Source organism: Aethalodelphis obliquidens, unplaced genomic scaffold, assembly GCF_003676395.1.
Source record: "Aethalodelphis obliquidens isolate GAN/ISIS:26980383/991018 unplaced genomic scaffold, ASM367639v1 scaffold17, whole genome shotgun sequence".
NCBI classification, from domain to species: Eukaryota; Metazoa; Chordata; class Mammalia; order Artiodactyla; family Delphinidae; genus Aethalodelphis; species Aethalodelphis obliquidens.
In genome coordinates, this window is record NW_020837961.1 from 13,460,323 (window position 1) to 13,481,982 (window position 21,660).

The 21,660-nt window shown below is 39.3% G+C and overlaps 1 protein-coding gene across 1 annotated transcript in view; it reads right to left on the reverse strand.

Moving 5' to 3' along the window:
* The window catches only part of LOC113625966 (netrin receptor UNC5C), a 358,340-nt gene that overhangs the window by 73,265 nt on the left and 263,415 nt on the right, over window positions 1-21,660 (reverse strand). The window contains exons 3-4 of the mRNA XM_027116940.1: window positions 20,243-20,386; window positions 2,151-2,254 (exon numbers count right to left, since the gene is read on the reverse strand). Coding sequence (XP_026972741.1) covers window positions 2,151-2,254; window positions 20,243-20,386 — 248 coding nt within the window. The remainder of the gene's footprint in view (window positions 1-2,150; window positions 2,255-20,242; window positions 20,387-21,660) is intronic.

Sequence of the window (21,660 nt, forward strand, 5' to 3'; positions counted from 1 at the left end):
GTAACTTAAGATTAGTAGAGCTCTTTGGAAACCTACTGACTTTTTTCTTTTTTTTTTGGTACGCGGGCCTCTCACTGCTGTGGCCTCTCCCTTTGTGGAGCACAGGCTCCAGACGCGCAGGCTCAGCGGCCATGGCTCACGGGCCCAGCCGCTCCGCGGCATGTGGGATATTCCCAGACTGGGGCACGAACCCGTGTCCCCCGAATCGGCAGGTGGACTCTCAACCACTGCGCCACCAGGGAAGCCCCCTACTGACTTTTATGGGAAGAAAATTATTGTCTCCTGATATTCTGCAAAGAATGAACTTGACTACTTATTCAATGATGCTAGATATATACTTATTAAACAAAGATAAATTGAATCAGTCAACTATGTATTTGTTGAGTGTTTACTGAGTTTTTCAGATTCATTTGCCTTGCATACAAAAGAAGCATAAATCCTTGTCAGCATGGCCTGATGTCTTAAGGACTGATTTTGTTTATAGTAAAACATGAGAGTTTTACCTGCTGGTTTCCTTTTAAGATCAATATTCCATTTTATGCTATTTTCATGCTTTTAAATTCCTCAAATAAATAAATAAAATATTAAATGATAAATATATATACCATTAAATTAAAATAATCTTATAATCCCTTAACTCACCACGTTACAATTCATCCCTTTCTTCTTTAATTTATCTGCCCCTCCTGAGCAAATGACAGTTGTAACATGTCACGTTAAAGTATTCATTAGATTTCTGATCTTGGTGATTCTAAGGGTGCTGAAAATAATCGACACAGGAGTTTATTAGCCTGCTCTCAAGCATGTGTGTTTGATCTCTCTCTTGACTTCCAGAAAAAGAAAAAATATTCACATTATAGTTCTGTGAATGTCAAATGGGTATATGATTTTTGAGCTTGCCAAGTGTTAATTGGTCTCTTCCCCAGTGATGATACAGATAAAATTCACAGCCAATTAGTTTGCACTCTTGAATCTTTACTCCTTGCCAAAGTGAACCACTTTGCTGAGGAGACCAAGAAAATGAAGAAGTTATAGAATCTCCTCACTGAAAATCTCTGCAGGGATTTGCTCTCTTTAAGAAACATCAGGTCAGGAAGAGTCTATGGATACCTATGTTACTCAGGATATGTTTTGGTCTTCAAGATAGTTTAATGGTGGAGGTTTGCATTAGAATTTTAGAAATCCAGTTAAGGAGACAGATGCACTTATTGTCCTAAGTGAAAGGAAATATTGAATAGAGAAGAGCTGCCTACTTTATAATCACAATAAATCATATTGTGTGTCAGTGTTAGAAGATAAGGTTTTGGAGTGGCTGGATAAAGCAGCAATAATCATACAAAGTCTCTGATACAGTGCTAGAAAGTGCCATGGGATGCCAGGAACAAGGCAAAAAACAGCTCTCTTCTTTCAAAGAAAAAAGGAAATTTCATTAAGAGTGCCACTTAGAGCCTTTGCATTGATACATTGGAGATATGGATGACTGTGACAGAAAAATGGGCATTGTATTGTTTGGTGCTAATAAAAAGTCATGGTATAAATCTGATTTGTAATATTTCATTAACTATCAATAGGCTTTGTTTCACCAAAAACAGAAAATGAAAATAAAGAGCTAATGGAAAGCTTACAGGATGAAACTAACGGACATTCCTCAAACATGTTTTTATTCATGGTGTGTGGCTATGGCTTTTAGGTATGTCCATCAATATATCACAGAGCAGGAAATATATACGTGGAGTGCACAGGCTCACACACACACACACACACACACACACACACACACACACACCTTTCTTACATTTTTTGCATAGTATCAAGAAAAATAATAAAATTGATGGTACATTATTAAGTCATACCACCTTTCTCTATGATTAGTGCCAGATAAAATAAAACAGTGTTTCTGATTTCTTAAAAGACAGTGACAAAATTAAACCAAGCTGCCTGTGGCTTTGTCCAGTGGGGCATTCTAATTGACTCCAAGTCATTAATCAGTTCCCAATCAATCTATTTTGCCAGTAGCAAGCAGTTAGGACTCCATTACCAACCATTCATCATGCCATACCCTAATTCACTGCACCATTAGCCAGGGACTAGGCCTCCGTTAGAATAACTTAAGCGTCAATTGCTAAATGTGAAGAATTTTTGCTACTCACTTCAGCCACTGGGATCCCTTCTGGTGGTCGACACTGGAGCAAGACTTCCTGTTCCAAGGATACTTCCTTTCCCAGGGGTTCCTGCTCAAATGTCTTCCGCAGATCTGGAAAGCACCAGTAATAAAATATAAGACAAAACTAATTAACATTTATTCATTTATTGGAAGTACAATAAACATCCTGCAGCTTATTTTATGTTTCTCTGTATTTTTTAATCATGTTAGTACTGTACCATAATGTGGGTGATTATATTCTGTGTACTGGAAATTATGAAACTTGGAGGCTATTAACTGTTCCTACTTTAATCTTCACTGGAATGCTTTGGAGATCCTCATTCTAACAATTAGTGAAACTCATTCATTGCATTTCCTTACTATTTCTTAATAATCAACTATAATGATAACTTTTTTTTTTTTTTTTTTTGCGTTACGCGGGCCTCTCACTGTTGTGGCCTCTCCCATTGCGGAGCACAGGCTCTGGACGCGCAGGCTCAGCGGCCATGGCTCACGGGCCCAGCCGCTCCGCGGCATGTGGGATCTTCCCGGACCGGGGCACGAACCCACGTCCCCTGCATCGGCAGGCGGACTCTCAACCACTGCACCACCAGGGAAGCCCAATGATCACATTTTTAATCAAGAGAATCCCATTGTCATGATGCTTATTCATAAAGTCCCTTAGGTATAATCTTATTTTTTCTTTCTTCCCAATAGATAACTATTGTAGTTGTAATAACTCTGAGATCTTTTGATAAATAACTCAAAAGCAAGTTTCTGTTCAGAGTGAAAAACAGAATGCTGGAGTCCTGAAAGAATGAATATAGCTTCTTGAGGTGTCTCAAACACAAGACAGGGAAAAGAGTAACTATTGGGATGAGTCCAGAAATATCTCAATATGTAAATTATGTGACCATTCTGCAATTAGAAGATTAAACAGTCATTTCTGCTCAAATATACCAAGAATCTAATTATGTATTTATATCAGTGGTCCCCAACCTTTTGGGCACCAGGGACCGGTTTCGTGGAAGACAGTTTTTCTACGGACCAGGGTCGGGGGAGGGTTGGCGGGGGAGGGATGGTTCAGGCGGTACTGCGAGCGACGGGGAGCCGCGCATGAAGCTTTGCTCACTCGCTGCCCACCTCCGGCTCTGCGGCCTGGTTCCTAACAGGCCACGGATCAGGGGTTGGGGACCCCTGATTTATACAGTTATAGTTGCTACAGCAATACGCAGTACAATTTTAAAAACTGCTATTGATGGACACGAAAATGTTAGAAACCAGTTTGTCATTTTAAACACCAAAGCTAAAAAGTACATGAGTCAGTCATAGAGCTTTGAAGCAGCATTTTTTTTAAAAGCAAAGCAAAAAAATTATTTCGTATATGTACTCTTCAGCTCCTTCCCATTAAAAGTTATTGGAATTTTACCCAGTTGATTTTAGTAAAAAGTTAATGCCTCTTTCCTTTCATCCCATGTCCCCAGCAATGACTTCAGAATCTAAAAGCACGATTTCAGCCTACTGAACTAATGAGTGGAAATCTGAAGACTCTGGAGGTGTGCCTCTAATGTCTTTCAAGGAGCTATTAGAAAGCACCACTTGGAAAATGCACTGAGAAAAAAATTCATTGTCATATATTTGCCATTTGGTTGAATTTCTTGGCAGAAAAAAACCTTCAAGAGCTTAGGGGCTGTGAAAAGATAACTGGATCTAGGTGGGTCTGAAGTAAGACAAGAGACTCTACAAATGGTGACAGAATTTCTGTCAGAAGGGCATTTCTAATTTGATTATCAAGAAATTGAGTATGTTGCAGGAATGAACACTTAAAATCCAGAGTTATTAGAACTTGAAAGTTATCTAAACCAGGTCCTTATTTTACATATGAGAAACACATTTCTCAAGTTACTCAAAGCCTCACAGCAAAATAACTGATGCTGCGTTAGAACCTGCTGATTTGATACGTATTTTTCTATCCCACACATCCCTTCACATCTCTTTTGGTTGATTTGTGTCCTTTCAACAGAAACATTAAAACAACTTCTACTCTTTCTTTTCTCATATAGTAGCTTATCTTTGTTTTTAATCTGCATTAAGATGAAATTTTGGCAAAACACCAAATATTAATAAAAGCAATAGCAGCAGTGAATAACTTTAATGGGATAAAATGTTCTTGACAGGGTATATCTTGTTGGTGAAAAATGATTCTAAAAAACTCCCATCTGGGCTTCCCTGGTGGCGCAGTGGTTGAGAGTCCGCCTGCCGATGCAGGGGACACGGGTTCGTGCCCCTGCCGGGAAGATCCCATATGCTGCGGAGCGGCTAGGCCCGTGAGCCATGGCTGCTGAGCCTGCGCGTCCGGAGCCTGTGCACTGCAACGGGAGAGGCCACAGCAGTGAGAGGCCCTTGTACTGCACACAAAAAAACAAAACTCCCATCTGATGCAGGGTAGGGTGAAGACCTAAAGACTGGAATTAGTTTTCAAATCAAATAACATATTGACTCTCAGTTAAACTAACCAGCATATCACAAAATAAGGATTGAGAATTAGAAAGAATGAGGCACATATATATCCAAATAGTCAAAACAAATTCCTTTAACATTTGTAAATTATCTCCTTAAGGTAGGCACTTTATTAGGTACTTAGGATGAAGATATGTAAGATTCAGAATCAAGACTAGAACGGTAAGCTGAGATCTATTTATGAAAAGCCTTCCTGCCATGCTAAGGAATGGCAAACCCTCAAAGGCTTTTAAGCAGAGGAGGGAGATAGGATGTCATATTGCCCTCGGTGTGATTGAGGTGGTGGTGAAGAAGCAGAAGGTAGTTAGGAACCCATTTGAATAGATCAGGAGGGATAACGGGGTCCTGAACTCAACTAGTGACAGTGGACAGGAAGGGGAGAAAGCAGATTCTAGTAATAAATAGATCATATGTTGAGGAAGACCTAGGTATTTGGAGAGTGAGAAGAGGAAAAGATAATAGTATATTCTTAGCTACTGCAATTGTTAAGTTGATACCAGCATTAAATGAAATAATACCAAATTGGGCAGAAAAGTGGTGAGAAAGATAGCAAATTTATTTTGGTACATGTTCAGTTTGGTGCAGCTGTAGGCTATTCAAGCGGAAAAGTCCAATAGGTCCATATCATGATTTCTCAACCTCAGCACGACTGACATTTGGGACTGGATAATTCTGTTGTGAGGTTGCCCCGTGCACAGTAAGTTGCTTAGCAGCATCCTTGGACTCTACCCAACAGACACCAGTAGCACCCTTCCAAGCCATGGCAAAACAAATGCCTCCAGATAATGCCAAATGTCTCCTGACATGAAAAATCACCTCAAGTAGAGAACCACTGGTCTAGAGTTTGGAAAAGAAGGCCTGATGAAAGATCTGTGCTTCATTTTCTAGGAGATAGCTGAAGCACTAGAAATAGATGACACTACCAGGGCAGGGAAAAAAAAAAAGAGGACACCAACATTCAAGAGGAAAACCTGCCTGCAAAAATGATATGGCGTGAGCAAAGACGTCGGAGAAAAACCAAGACACAAGTGTCAGAGAAGCCAAGAGGAGAATAAAGTTTTAAGAAGTTGGGAGGCCAACAGGACAAATGCAGCAAAGGACTCAGGAGAAGTTTGGGGAATTTAGGAGTGAAGGGGGAGTAGAAGCCCAGCTGAGTTGAGGGTGCACAGGAATTGGGAAAATGACCATCAGGAGAACTCCTGCTCTTTTGCAAGATTTTATGGTGATGGAAGTCAGCATTAAGGGATGATGGGTTTGAATGGAGCACGCTATAATTCTTCTTAGGATATGGTATAGTTTTGGGCACAGTCTTCAAATTCCTGCCATATGATGGCACACCTTTTGAGAATCCTCATTTCCTAATTGAGAATGGTGACCACACATCGGAGTCATGTACTTCAAAAGACAGGTTTAACTGAACTATCACTGAATACCATATAATTCTGTTGTTTTGAGGTTATTTAATTTTAAACTCTATGTAAATTTTATCTAATTCCTAAAATGATTCACATTTAACCCCCCACAAAGTAGTACTGCTTCCTGAAAAATCCTTTTAATTCCTGCCAAAAACCTCTTCTCTAGCTTTCAGGTTGTGTAAAGAGCATAGAATATATTGTGCTGTCCAGCATGGCAGCTGCTCCTTTCATATGCCTCCACGGTACTCTGTAAGGGGGTGAGTAGCATTTTAAGCATATCCTTTATCATTTGGAGAGATGTGATAGAAGGCAGGCTGGATGACTTGCAGGCAGAGAGAACACGAGGGTGACGAATGGATAAGCATGAAAAATGGACACTTGTCAGCTAGGAATTAGATGTAAAACAGAATGTTTTAGAATAATGTGGGCATTCCTGTCAGGAAAAAGATGAATTTTTTGCCCTTGGAAGACCTTTAGGATTCTACATTTCTGTTTTCTTTCCATTAGTTCTAAGGCTGCTACTAAAATAAGTATAAAGTCCTTTCATTATAACCTAGATTACTTTTACAAAGTAAACTTGGCTTACCTCTGATTTAGTCATTGACTCCATCAATTAAAGGAAAAATCAGCTTTGTCATATGCATGCATTCAGAGACATGTTTACTTAAGAACATGAATATTGGCTTACTAAATCCATACAGAGAAATCCAATTAGCAGATGTAGAATCAGACCTGAAACTATATGGACTTCTATTTACCATTTACACAGTAATCAAAGAAAGCCTTTTAGAACACACACATGTGTGGGTGTACATGGCATCTCATTTCTTTTTTTTTTTTTTTTTTTTTTTTGGCGGTACGCGGGCCTCTCACCGCTGTGGCCTCTCCCACCGCGGAGCACAGGCCCCGGACGCACAGGCTCAGCAACCATGGCCCACGGGCCCAGCCGCTCCGCGGCACGTGGGATCCTCCCGGACCGGGGCATTAACCCGCGTCCCCTGCATCAGCAGGCGGGCGGACTCTCAACCACTGCGCCACCAGGGAAGCCCGGCATCTCATTTTTTATGGTAGAATTTTGATGCTGTCAATGAATGTTTTTGCACAATAATAATACTGTGGTTACAAATTATTTATGATGTGAAACCCACTAATTTCATGGCATTCTGCAAACATGGACTCTGCTTTTTGACAATGTGGTAGGCAGAAAAGAAGGCTACCTGGGAGCTTGAAGACTCTGTGGCCTCACCTTCCTCATTGGTAAAATGAAAGTAAATGACGGGATGCTTTTGAAGGTCTCTTTTGTCATAAGGGCCTATGCCTGAGTAGACTAACATTTTAAATATGCATTTTAGGGGAAAACAGCCTATCCTTTGTGAAATAAGATAAGATCTTTAAGGATTTATACCAATTATCAAAGAGAAATAATAGAAGAAATTATTTTTCAATAATCTAGGAGATGATGTATCTTTGAAAAGAACAGCTTATATATTTTCCTCTACGACAATCTTCATGCAACTTTCGTACACTTCAATATACAGATATGGGTAAGAGTTAGAAAAATGGGATGATGGATGGGTTCCAGAAGATTCCACATTAAAAATATCAGAAAATTCTTTGTACAAATCCAAGGGAGCAATATGATATACATCACAAAAGCAGATGAATATTAAAGCTTTGATGATTATGAATGCATTGAGAATTACTTTGACAAAACTAATTTTCTCTCTCCATGGAGAGATGGGAAGGAAATGCCTACCCAAAATAGCACGCAAGAAAGCCTGTCACACCAAAGGGCATATCTACGAAAGGGGCCCCACATCAAGTCTCCTCCACAATGACCTCCCTCGAGCATCTTTGCCTGACACCATCTGAAAAGGGTGAAAGTGGCCTACAATGGGAAAGTCGAGGCTGGACAGGTGGGAGCTTTGACTATAACAGGTCATACTACCAAGCCCCTGTGAGCCCTCCTGATTCGGGAAGGAAATCAGGAGAAACTACCAGCAAAAGATCTCCCTATGGTGTCTAAGCAGGTAGGCTGCTGATACTATTGTCTTTGAAAAAGAAAATAAACAGGTTCTCACTCCAAGTTCAAAAAAAAAATAACTTACATTTGTTAAAAATGTTTATTCCCTTACCAATGCTACTTCATTATGCAGAAAGATTTATTAGAATAAAATATTTTTTAAAAGACAAAATCTTGACAATGTGATAAACTGATATTATGAAGTTAAGGGTTCGCCGATGGGTATACTTCAATAGATTATTCTAATGGAAATTAAAGTCTTTAAATTCCATTGAGTAATAAGATATAAATGACATAGTATTACCTTATTAAGGTTGGGTGCTTTTTGTTTTAGATCTGATCGGGTTTTGTGAATATTAGATCTCATAGAGTTTAGTGAAGAGTTATTGAAACTGAAAAGGTTTTGGAAGATTATGAAGCACAAAACACATGTAATAAATCATTACGACTGTTTCTATTACTATTAGAGAGTTCTGGCATGAAAGATGATTACTCATCTGAGTAAATTTCAACATGTCATTCTCTTACACACTTGGGCCATTTGGTCTATAAACTATAGGATCTAATATTCCTTACTATTCTTATGGAATTTAAGGTTTATTGTTGAGTTTTTCAAACTGTGTGTCATGACCCCTTAGAGGATTATGAATTCAATTTAGGGGATTAAAAACCAGCATTAAAAATAGGAAATGGAATAAATAGAAAATGTCAAGTGATCATACATAGTGTTTTTATGTATGTTTATATGTACATACACACACACACCTCTGTGTATTTGTATGTATGAAGAGATGGGTATACGTTTATCTAGTGGATCATGATATAAACATATATTTTATTATAGGTCACTGTGAAAGAGGTCTGAAAGCTCCTGCAAAGCAAGATAACATTGCAGCCAAGAGCAAGATCTTCAGGAAGGACAAACTTGGGTTCCGGTTCTGACTTTACCCCTTGACTAGCTGTGTGACCTTGAGCACACTGCTTAACCTCTTCTTACTTTAGTTCCTTCAGCTAAGAAATGGGTATGATAATAGTAACTATTTTACAGGGTTTTATAGGAAGAGGCACCTATAAAACTCTAGCATCATGCCTTAAATATAATATGTACTCAAAAGATAGTAATCCCCACACCATTTCCCCCCCAGTATTAGTGAATTTTAGTATGCTATACAAACATTAGGCATTATCATTGTTAGTCAAAATAATCATAAACAAGTGAGACAAATTAATTACGAGCGTGGGAGACTAATGATTGAAAGTGATGTGTCACAAAGAAAAACTTAGGGATTACCATGCTGTGCTTGAAAAAATGCAGATTTCATAATAAGACTTGGCTCTAGGAATCCACAGTTTTTATTGGCCCCCAAGTGTGTTTTACACACAGCACTAAAATCTGAGAACTACCGATTGATTGATGGATTATTTACCGAACACCCATGATACGCGTGGCACTGTGCTAGACTCTGTAGGCAGAAGGACAGAGAGGCCTGGGAGGCCGTGAGAACCAAGAAGACCTGCTTCTACACTGTGGCTCTTAAGACAGTGAGTCCCTGTTGGTGTTTCCCCAGTGTCAGTACTTACTTTTGTGCAGGTTGGCGGCTGACATTGTCTAACACAGACACTGAAATTTCATATGTGTCTAGGGGACAGGCAGGTAACTTAAAGAAAGTTAGGCACAAGAATTATTTTTTTCTTAAAACATAGCACCAACCTGGGCTGTCTTAGGTTTTCCAAATTTTAATAGAGACATGGATACAAAACCAATTCGCTTAACTTTTTACTTGCTACTCAGCTCTATGCTGCCATATAGGAATTCAGGTTTGGTGGGCCACAGACCCCATATTTGACAGAAACTAGTAATCAATTCTTTTCATGCTCAATGGACAGAGGTAGTAAAAACATTTTTTAGTTTTTAAAATTCTGTTTTACTGTACTTTCAAAGTGTTCCTCTAGCAAATAAAATAATTCTATGGTCACATATAGTAACAATACTTGTGTTCTTAGAGGGAAAAAATGTGCCTTTCTTCCAATAATGATAAAAGGGGATAATTATGTTGTCACAGTAGAGTATAACTTATGCTTAAATCACCAAATCTGGCTGTTAACAGGAAATAACTGGCATGAACCAACCAGTATAGCATACTTTGGGAAAACTGGATTAGACTTCTGAGCTTTGAGCATTTATTAAAAGTGAAAGTCCTGACAATGCTATAGAACCCTAAAAAGTTTGCCACGGTTTTCTTTTCCAGGAATAGAGTATCTTTGCTGGAATTAAAAAAAAAAACATGAAAAAAAAAGTTATATTCAGCAACTCCTAATGTGGTTTTTAAAAGGAAGGGACACAGTACATAAAAAATGTTGGAAGGAGTTTTCTTTTTCACTTGCTTTTTCTTCTCAAATATTGTAAAAGATAAAACAAAACAAAACAAAAACCCATGAACCAACCAACAAAAACATGAAGTTTCCTCTATGGTTAGATTGCAAAGTGAACTATCACATTTCTGCAAACCTGTACAATGAATTGGACTGTAAAAAGGAAAGTTTAAAACTCAGATTTACCATTTCCTAAACAAGTGACTAGGGTAAGTTATCTAGTATTTCGTTTCCATGCTTCTGTTTCGTTATTTGCAAAATAAGGATAATAACAGATCCTACCCAAAGGATTGTTGGAGGCATCACAAAAGTTAACATGCACAGGGGCTTATAGAATTAGGCATACAGTAAGCATGCCATAAATGTTGGTTACTAGGACACAGGGTTTTTTAAAGACAAAAGAATGAAGATGAAAGATTTTTATTTTGTTCCTATAATTGTTTTGCAACCTCTTTTTACGTTTTAAAAAACTAATGTTTTTGACCAATCTTATGAATTTACCACAAACACTTTCATAATATCATAGTTATGGGCAGGGACAGAGGTTAGAATAATTTGAGCAAATCAGCAGAAAGATTATCTGGCAATGTCTTTAGTTTTGCCGAGGCATGGCTATCCCTTACTGCACCGGGTCATTTAAACAGAAATCCTGAGTAAGCAAAGTCCCCGCAAAGGGAAGTACAATTTCAGCCATTCTTCTTCATTTCTTGGCTTTGGGGCATTTATAGGACAAATATATTGTATTCAGATAGTTTTGCTAAAGGGTTTTTAAAAAAATAAATATTTTACAGCTAGAACTCCAAAGACATCCATTACAGAGAAGAGGAAGAAAAAAAAAAAAAATCCATATAAGCTACTCTTCTATTCACACTGCATCTTTATTTTCAGAAAAAAATGATTATATGTCATCACAATATTTTTTAAGGTGTGTCTTAGGGGTAAATAATAAGAAACATGCCAACTTTATGGATGAGAACCCGATATATCAAAAAGTTAAGGCTCTTTTCTCAGAGTACAGAAAAAGAACACAATGATTGCAGACAAGCTTTTTTGCAAAAAAGTAGTTTAGCCATAAACTTCCCATTTTATACAGCATAAAACATTACTTTAATGACATATTTTAGTCCAGTGGGTTACCAGCCCTTCCTATAGCACATAGATGGATGATTTTTCCCAAACTATAACTTATGAGACAGTATTTTATCAATTAGATGTCTACCTCTCAGAACAAATATGAGCTATAAATGTCTATGGATTTGTGGGGCCTCCATGAATCTTGAGAACTTCTGTCTAAACACAAAAGCAAATAAGTTTGGAAAAATACAGACTGATGCAATCAGGTATGTGCTATGCTTTTTAATTTTGAAATAGGAACCACATGACGGACTAATTAACATAACAGTTGAGATTTATATGAAACAAGGAGACATTTATTGTTAAAAATTTTGTCTCATTATCTAAAAGTGTCTAAATTGTGCAATTAATCTCATCTAATTCAAAAACTGGCCCCTGTAACTGACAGTGGGTTTACTGGGGACTTAAATGGTCATACAGGGGATCAAACCACAGCTCAGAAGTGCACGTTGGTAAACGGGCCATTTATTCTGGTGTGGTGGCAAGCTTGCTGAGCTCTACCAAGACATTGGTGTTAGGCTGCCAGATCCTCTCATGGTATAACCTAAGTCTTGCAGAACACCTGGTTAATGCAGAACACCTGCATTATTTGGTTAAACTGTACTTTTAATTTTGATTATGTCAAGTAGAGTAGGCAGGTAGGAAATGGAAAAGTAACATACAAGGCCACAAATAATGACCTCTGTATATATAAACTAACACAATAATCGACAAGCTCACGTATATATTTAACTGGAGATACTACTACCCCTACTATAGAAATATTAGTTCATCCATTCCTTTAAGATATTTATTGAGTTCCTACACAGTGTCAGGCATCACTGTAGGCATTCTGAATTCATGAGGAACAAACCAAACAAAAATTTTTGCCCACGTGGATCTTACTTTCTAAGGGGCTGGCGGAAATAGACCACTAGTCATGAACATAATAAATAAGTATATAGTAGGTTCGAAGTTGATAAGTGCTATGGAGAAAATAAATAAGACAAAAGTGTAATGGGAATTTGAAGTAGGGGGAGCACAGGGGCAATCAGTTCAGTCTATCTGATGTCCTCAAATTCCTTGGGTGATAAAACATTTTTACTGAAACAACAAATCATTGGCATGAAATAGCAGCGTCACTTTGCCTTATCATATGCTTACAATTTAATTCAGTTTCATTCCATTGACTTACGTCTTCAGTTATTTAGTACCAGCCACATCCAAGGCACTGTTTTTAGGCACTGGGGATATAATGATGAAGAAAATAAAGTGCCTACTCTAGTGAAGCTTATATTCCAGTGGTGGAGCTAGTCAGCCTAAAAGATCATGAATAATGATGAAGAGAAATGCTCTCAAGAAAAATAAAGCAGGCTTGGGGTAAGAAGAGTGACAGAGTTGGCGACAGTGCGTGTTAGGTAAATTGGTCAGGGTTAATCCGTCTGAAGAGCTGACGTCTCAGCAGAAATCTGAATGAAATCTGAAGGAGGTGAGCCACTGGTGAGTTGGGGAAGAATGTTCCAGGTGGGAGGGAAGAGTTATTGCAAATAGCCTGTATCTGGAATGAGTGTATTAAACATTCTAAACACAAACTGGTATAGTTGGAGCAGACCAAGCAACAGGAGAGAGGCAGGAACCCAAGGCCTTCTTTCACTTCTGCATTGTAAATAATAGTGAGCCTATATCATTACACATGTGGAAAATAAGATATTTTTGTGAACTGCCACCAGACACAAAATCATGGTCACCTCCTCTCTTATTTGTATCCAGTGTGTTGGTTAAAAGCATGGACTCCTTTGCTGGTCTGACCTACTTCTCCACATATGAGCTTTGAACTCAGGCAGCTTTTTAATCTCCCTTTGTCCTACATTTCCTCATTTGTAAAATGAGGATAATAACACCTGTCACACAGAATTGTTGCAAGTACTGAATGAGCTAATTCATGTAAGTGTTGGTCAAAGGGTACCAACTTTCAGGTACAAGATGAATAAGTTCTGGGGATATTTTTGTGCAGCATGGTTATTATAGTTAATCATACTGTATTGCATAGTTAAAATTTGCTAAGAGAGTAGAGCCTAAGTGTTTTCACCACACACACACACACACACACACACACACACACACACACACACACGGTAACTATGTGAGGTGAAAAAGTGATTGAAACAGTGTATCTACTATTATTATTCTATAGCCCATCTGTCCAATATGAGCCACACGTGGCTATGGAGCAGTTGACATGTGGCTAGTCTCAACTGAGAAGTACTGTAGATCTCACCAGATCTCAAAGATTAATATGAAAAAACAATATTACATTGGTTATTTTATTGAAATGATAGTTTAATTCTGCTTCTTTCTTTTTACTTTTTTTTTTTTTTTTTTTTTTGCGGTACGCGGGCCTCTCACTGCTGTGGCCTCTCCCGTTGCGGAGCACAGGCTCCAGATGCGCACGCTCAGCGGCCATGGCTCACGGGCCCAGCCGCTCCGCGGCACGTGGGATCCTCCCGGACCGGGGCACGAACCCGTGTCCCCTGCAATCGGCAGGTGGACTCTCAACTACTGCGCCACCAGGGAAGCCCTCTTTTTACTTTTCTAAGAGTGGCTCCTAGAAAAGTTGAAATAACGTGTGGCTGGCATTGTATTTCCTTGTACACTGTTGTTCTGGACAGCATGCTAGACACTACAGACTCAAAGATGTAAACATGGCTTGGTCCAAACCTACCCATGGCTCACAAGGTGGCTCCGATCTCAGGGAAAAGGATGAGTGAGCTATGAGAGGAGGGCAGAGAGGGCCACTCTGATCCTGCTTAATTCCTCCCAGAAACCATTCTATTCCAATCTGTAGTCAGTGGCCTTTGCACACATAAGAACGAGAAACTCCTCAAGAACTATCCTGACATTCCCAGGAAGATGGATTGTCCGTGCACATAAATCCATTGTAACTACTGAATTGAGGAGAAGGGTGACCGTATACAGGGCTCCTCTGGCCTCAGGCTTAGGGACAAAATTACAGTCTAATTATACTTGAATCGGCAGAGAACTTCAACCTCTAGGACTGACAGCCCAGGCGTGGTACAGGAAGTGGTGAAAGAAGGAAAAACGTTTTAGTTTTTAAAGTTAACTTAGCATTGATAAGTTTCAAAATGCACAAATAAAGTTGTATGACTCATTATCTCTGTGGTTATGAACATTATTATCATACACTGAGCATTTGCTTTGTGTGTGGCACTATGTCATAGGCTTTACAAGTTTATTCTAGTTTAATCTTAAAATAACCCTATCATTTTCATTTCATGGTTGATGGAACTAAGTCTCAGAGGGGTTAAGTCGCTTGATGAAGGTCACATTAGTAAGTGATGGAACCAGGGTGTGAATACGTAAGTCAACCTGGCCCCAAATGTGTGCTCTAACTACTCCAGTCTGCTACTCTTTTCACATTATACCCACCATCCCCCGACAAAAGCAACCATGAACAACATCATCAACAATCACAACCAACAGCAGAAACAGCAGCCAAGACACTTCCTGAAGGAAGACAGTGTTTGCTGACATTTTGCCTGAATTACGTTTTCCTACCTTAACACTCAGAATTCTCCCATTGGCCTATAACAAGGGACATTGGAAGAAACAACCCAATGAAACGGGCGGCTGCGTCACCATAAGGGTTCTACTTTGGACAGTCATTAGAGTGTCCACTTGAGTCCCCTCAGAAGGAACTCCTCTCTCTGCAGTGGAAGCTGCAGCACCCACTAAGGACACCTGACACTGCCCTCTGCTAGATGTGTTCGGTTCTAGAGCAGGCATATCATGTTCTCAGCTCATACCTGGCCGAATCCTAACTTTTTCCCGTTTCCTGTTTTCCCTCTGCCCGGATTGTCTCACAAACTTATTTTTGTATTTTATGTAGTTTGAATGTATAAAATATAAGAAAAAATAAATGAGTGAACAGCTAATATTCATTTCTGCTTTATAAACTTCTGAAAATAGAGCTTTTTCATGAAAGAACTATGGGCCCCTCCACAGAACACATAATGAGTATAGATCGAATTAGGTGAGAGGTAATTGCACTTATTTAACTTTAGTGTCATGGTTACCTTTACCTGAGAAAAATTTAAACTTCAATTGCAGTTGATGTGACAGCCATCGGTCAGATATTACTGAGCAAAGCACCACAGCTCATTTGAAACAGAGCAAAACAGAAAATATGCAACCTTCCTGCAACGTTAGCAAGGACTCACTTGGTAGGGATCAGCCCTGACAGAGAGAATTTGAAATTTAACTTTTTTTTCATCATGATGTAAATCTATGTGAGTAAATCTTTATATATTGGATGTTATTCCTTGGCCACACACATATGAGTTCAGTTACTTATGGAAGTACAAGCAAACTTCTCTTCAGTCTTAATACATGAAGACGAAAACGTGCTATGGGCAAATTAATGTCTTACTAGAAGAAAAGTTTGTCTTATTATTTGAAAATGTTAAACTACGTATAAAAACTGTGAAGTAAATAGCAAAGTTTATGTAATATGTTGCAAAGGAAGATGAGGTTCTCATATGTTTTTAATTTTTAATGTGATGAATAGGGTTATATAAAGATAATATTATATATGCTATTTTATTAAATACTATATATTGTTTATGTATACATATATAAAATTGGCACCACACAAGAGTCATCATTTGTAACTATGAAGCCCTTAAACTTCAGCTTTTAGGCAAGCCAATTTAGTATAGAGTGTAGATTGGCAATTTTAAATATTCATTATACTTGATATTAATGACCACATAGTAATGCAAGATATAGTTTTATATCATTGTGCCTCTTTTGATTATAACTAGAAGCTAATTTTGAATTCATTTAATTATCTGACCAAAACAGTATGTTTTTTGTTTCTTTTTAAGATGTTTGAAAGTATGTTCAAGATACTTTCATAACATAAAACACAAAATAAAATTAATAACATAAAATCTTCAAGATTCGTGGTAGACAATTGTAGTGGATTACATACGTTTTCAGGACTGATCCCACCTGTTGGGAGTGTTGCAGGTGAAGGTTCCCAGCCTCTCCCTCCTGGACTTGCCCTCAGTTGAGAAGAGCTGACTTGACCTAGGTCATACAAGTTGGTGACGGTGAGGAGAAAAGGATGGGCCCACATCCATTGACTAGTCAATGTTGGGGAGAACGGTCTGCTCACCTCCTGTGCCTCAAGGTGGGACAACTCTGAAGGGCCGTCCTAGCTCCGGAGGTCCCTATGGGGTCATCTTTTGTTGTACCTGTACGGCAGTTCAATTTCTCCCTCTGCCCATTTCTATTCCTCCACAGATGTTTTTCCGGAGAGCCCTCACTAATACATTGCCCACGTGCGTGTCTCCATCTCAGAGTCTATTTCATGGAGAATCCACATAAGACAAAGAGAAAAATCCCTTTAGACATGCTCAGAGAGGAATGATTAATATAGAGCAAGTCTTTATAATGTTTTTTGTGGTTTTTTAAAATAAATTTATTTTATTTATTTATTTTTGGCTGCACTGGGTCTTCATTGCTGCTCATGGGCTTCCTCTAGTTGCAGCAGCGCGGGCCACTCTTCGTTGTGGTGCACGGGCCTCTCATTGCGGTGGCTTCCCTTGTTGCGAAGCACGGGTTCTAGGCACACGGGCTTCCGTAGTTGTGGCACGTGGGCTCAGTAGTTGTGGCTCGCAGACTCCAGAGCGCAGGCTCAGCAGCTGTGGCACACGTACCCAGCTGCTCTGCGGCGTGTGGGATCTTCCCGGACCAGGGCTCGAACCTACGTCCCCTGCATTGGCAGGTGGGCTCTCAATCACTGAGCCACCAGGGAAGCCCTTTTTAATGGTTTTAATTCAACAAAATTTATTAAACATCTTTGATGTTCTAGGCGTTGTGCTAAGCACTGAAGATACACAGTTAAGCAAACCTGAATTAAGCAAAGCTGATCTCAGAGCACTCGCTGGCATGAAACACAGACATTACGACAATTGAATATAATTCAAAGGAGACAACCCTGTATTAAGAGGATGGATGAACTGCTCTGAAAGGTTTGAGAAAGGAACACCTATCATTCTGGAAACTGATGAGGCAGGAATGACTTCACTAAGGACAACTGAAAGAACTCCTTCAACAGGCTCAGGCCTTTCGAATCATTCTCTCCTTTCTTTCTCTCACATCCCACATCTAACCTCTCAAAAAAAGCTACTACCTCTGCCTTTAAATATATCTAGAATCCAGGTCTCACTGCTCCACAGCTTCTAATCTATGTATCCTAACATCTCCCACATCCACAGCCTCGTAACTGGTCTCCCTGCTTCTACTCTTGCTTCTCATGGTCTGTTCTCAACACAGCAGTCAGGTGTTCTGCTAAAATGGAAGTCGTGTCATGAATTCCTCTGCTGAAAACATTCCAAAGTTCTCATTTCATACTGTGGACCACAGATGTTACACCCACAGGGCCTAGGCCATCTCCACACTGCCCTCCTGTCCATACCTTTCTCAGCTCACCCAGGGGTCTACTTTTGCTCACTCTCTTCCAGCCACTCTGGCTAATTCGATCTTCTTGGTACCCGCCAGCACATTCCTGCCTCAGGGCATCTGTACTTATGCCACTTGCTGTCCCCTCTGCCTGACTTCCTCTCTCCCTTCTTTCAGGCTTCTTCAACTGTCAACTTCTTCTGGAGGCCTTCCCTGACCACCCTCCCCAGCACAACATACCCCCTTTTCCGACTTATCTTTCTTCATAGCACTTAACATCTGCTCTGTCTCTGATTATTTATTTCATATAGAGTGTGCCCTTGCTCACCAGACATAAGCCTCCTGAGGGCAGGGATCATTATATGTTTTGATTTTGGCTCCATACCCAATACCTACAATTGTCCCAAGAACAGAGTAAATGCTTACTAAATATTCATTGAATAAATAAGTTTTTACAAATAATGAAAGGAAGTAAGAGAAAGGTGAAACCTTTCAGTATGAACAATAGCTGGAAAGTATAGAAATGGAAGTATTTCTAATCTAGTGTGACTCGATTGGAGACATTCTGGAAATGTCTGGAGCTGGAATGTCAGAGCTGGAATGTCAGAGCTGGAAATTTAGGTTACCTTATGTAAACAATGAAATATGGTTGTTATGGGCTGAAATGTGTACTCCCCGCCAAAACTCACATGTTGAAATCCTAGCCCTTAGTACCTCAGAATATGACTTTATTTGGAGATATGGCCTTTAAAGAGGTGATTACGTTAAAATGAGGCCATTAAGGCCATACTGGTAGCCTTAAACAATATGACTGGCATCCTTATGAGAAGAGAGATTTGGATGTGGACAGTTACAGAAGGAAGACAGTATGAAGACATGGAGAAGATGACCATGTACAAGCCAAGGAGAGAGGCCTCAGAAGAAGCCAATACTTCCAGCACCTTGATCTTGGACTTCTAGCTTCCAGAACTGTGAGAAAATAAATTTCTGTTGTTTAAGCCACCAGTCGGTGGAATTTTGTTATGGCAGCCCTAGCAAACTAATACAGTGATATATACCATTGTTAGAAATTTTGACTTTATCTCACGAGCCACTATAAAAATTTAGCAGAGATGGAGGTGAGCTGAGATGAGACCTGAGTTTTAGGAATCTTCTGAAATCTTGCATTTGTGGTAATATGGAGGAAGGATTAGAAAAGGGAAAAGACTCGAGTCATGGAGACTAACCGGGAAGGGTTTGCAACGGTTGGGATCTAGATCAAGCAGAAGGGAAGGAAGAGGCGAGAACAGAATTGGGGGAAGCATCAGAGACAAAATTGTTGGGACTTAGTGACATATTACAGGTAAGTGACAATTGACATCAATGCAAATTGAAATTTAGTAAAATATAGACATGCAAAGGAATTCAGGTAATAAAATTTACATGGGTTTCAGTGGTCTCATACTTGAGAAAATTTCTCAGTATGGAACCTAAAGACAGATTAAAGCAGCATTCATGTCGCTCAAGGTGTGAATAGTACTTGTTGAGAAAAGGGTCTGCAGAAAGAGCTGCAGACTACATCTCCTCCTTGGGGATAATATGCACATTAGCATATTAAGGAATCTGGAAAGTTTTGCAATGAAGAAACCTCTTTAACTTTGTCCAAAAAAAGGTATTCCCCAGGTTTATTGATTATGGAACACTCTTTTTGTGTGTGAGGCACCTCTTAACCTCTCCTTCAACACAAATACTCTAGAAATTAGCACAGTTTGGAAAATAGTGGTGTATTCTGATGCACTAGAACAGTTCTAAAATAAACAGAGAAACTGTCTGGGTAATTTCTATTTCTAAGAGCAAAACTAGTCAACACTGTCCTAACAGATTGGCAGAATAAACTCATTAAAGGAATATAGTTGGTTTTCCCATAGCCTAATTACTCCCAGATTAAAAAAGAAAATTCAATCTTTTGAAAGTAGCACGAATTCTTTCACACCCATAAAGGAAAATTACTCAGTGCTTGAAACAAAATAAAATGATATTCTGGTGACTTAAAGGGAAAGTGTAGCTCAAATTCAGAAATCTGGGAGCAATTTTTAACCAGGGTTCTTTGACACTAGAGCACTTATGGTCTAAATTTTCCCATTTTCCATCAGTTTCTGGAATCCACGGTGTCCCTGCACTGTGACTCACATGCAATGCGCACGTAGGCCTTCCGGCTCTTGGTGGTACCCGCCGAGCTCCAGGCTACACACTGGCACCAGTAATCTTCAGGCCCGAAGAGTTCTTCCACTTGCTGGCGTGAAATCTCAATGCTTACTTCCCGGACAATGAGACCTGCCAAGGCAAAGGAAGATTTAAGTCAGGAGAAGACTTGTATTAACGAAACACCATACATATATTTTTCTCCCAGTGATCCTTCTTGATGCCATAGACCAACGTCCTAGATATTGCCTCTTATCTCCTCTGATTTTCCTCTCGATCCAGTTACTTGTCCACACTTTTTTCATTCTCTTATTTGCTATTTCAAATCTCTGGATTCACCAGATAATGAAAGTGGACTTGGTCTATCACTCCACAGAATTACAACTTTCCCGTTATAGCATAACATTCACCCTCCACCAAGGTATCTTCCTCTGTGTATTGAAACAGTAACTTGAATTTAACATCTTCTAAGGATCCTATCTTAATTATACAGGTTGTGGGTAAGATACCCATATGCTGTACATAGCTTTACAATAACTAAGTCTACCTAATTCTTTACATGAAATGAGAGAGAATGACCAAAAAACTATAATCATAAGTATATAAATCGTCAATATATATATTTATATGCACAAATATGTGTATCAGTTTTTATTATATGACCTAGTCCTTTATAAATATGTGGTGATTTTTTAAAACTAAGTCATTTTAAACAGCTTTGTTTATTATTATTATTTTTTTTTTGCGGTACGCGGTACGCGGGCCTCTCACTGTTGTGGCCTCTCCCACTACGGAGCACAGGCTCCAGACGCGCAGGCTCAGCAGTCATGGCTCATGGGCCCAGCCGCTCCGTGGCATGTGGGATCTTCCTGGACCAGGGCACGAACCCGTGTCCCCTGCATCGGCAGGCGGACTCTCAACCACTGAGCCACCAGGGAAGCCCAGCTTTGTTTATTATTAAGGTACACTGTTTTTCTTAAAAGAACTACTAGCCTTAGTTAACAAACCTCTGCTGTTCTATCCAAAGAATGTGTGACTTTAAGGTTTTCATGAGTAATATTTTGAAAGCCCAAGTGTTTCTCTATAATAACAGTGTAACCAAAATCCTGTTAAAAATAAAGTGGCTTCTAGTTAAAATGCTCAAATAACTGGAATTTATTTCACAGTATTATGTAATCCTAAAATAACAAAAATTGAACTAAGAATCTGGGATTATCATTTTAGGGGTATTCATCCTGCAATATGCCTCTCTGCACGAGCAAGAAGGATTATCTGAACAATATATGTGGGCAACTGCCAGTTCTCCTGCACATACTTCCAGCATGGAGTGTCTATTGAGAGAACTGGCAGGGGCACCATTTAGGGAGTAGGAGAATTTGCTCTGGGTCAAGCATGAGCACAGTAAG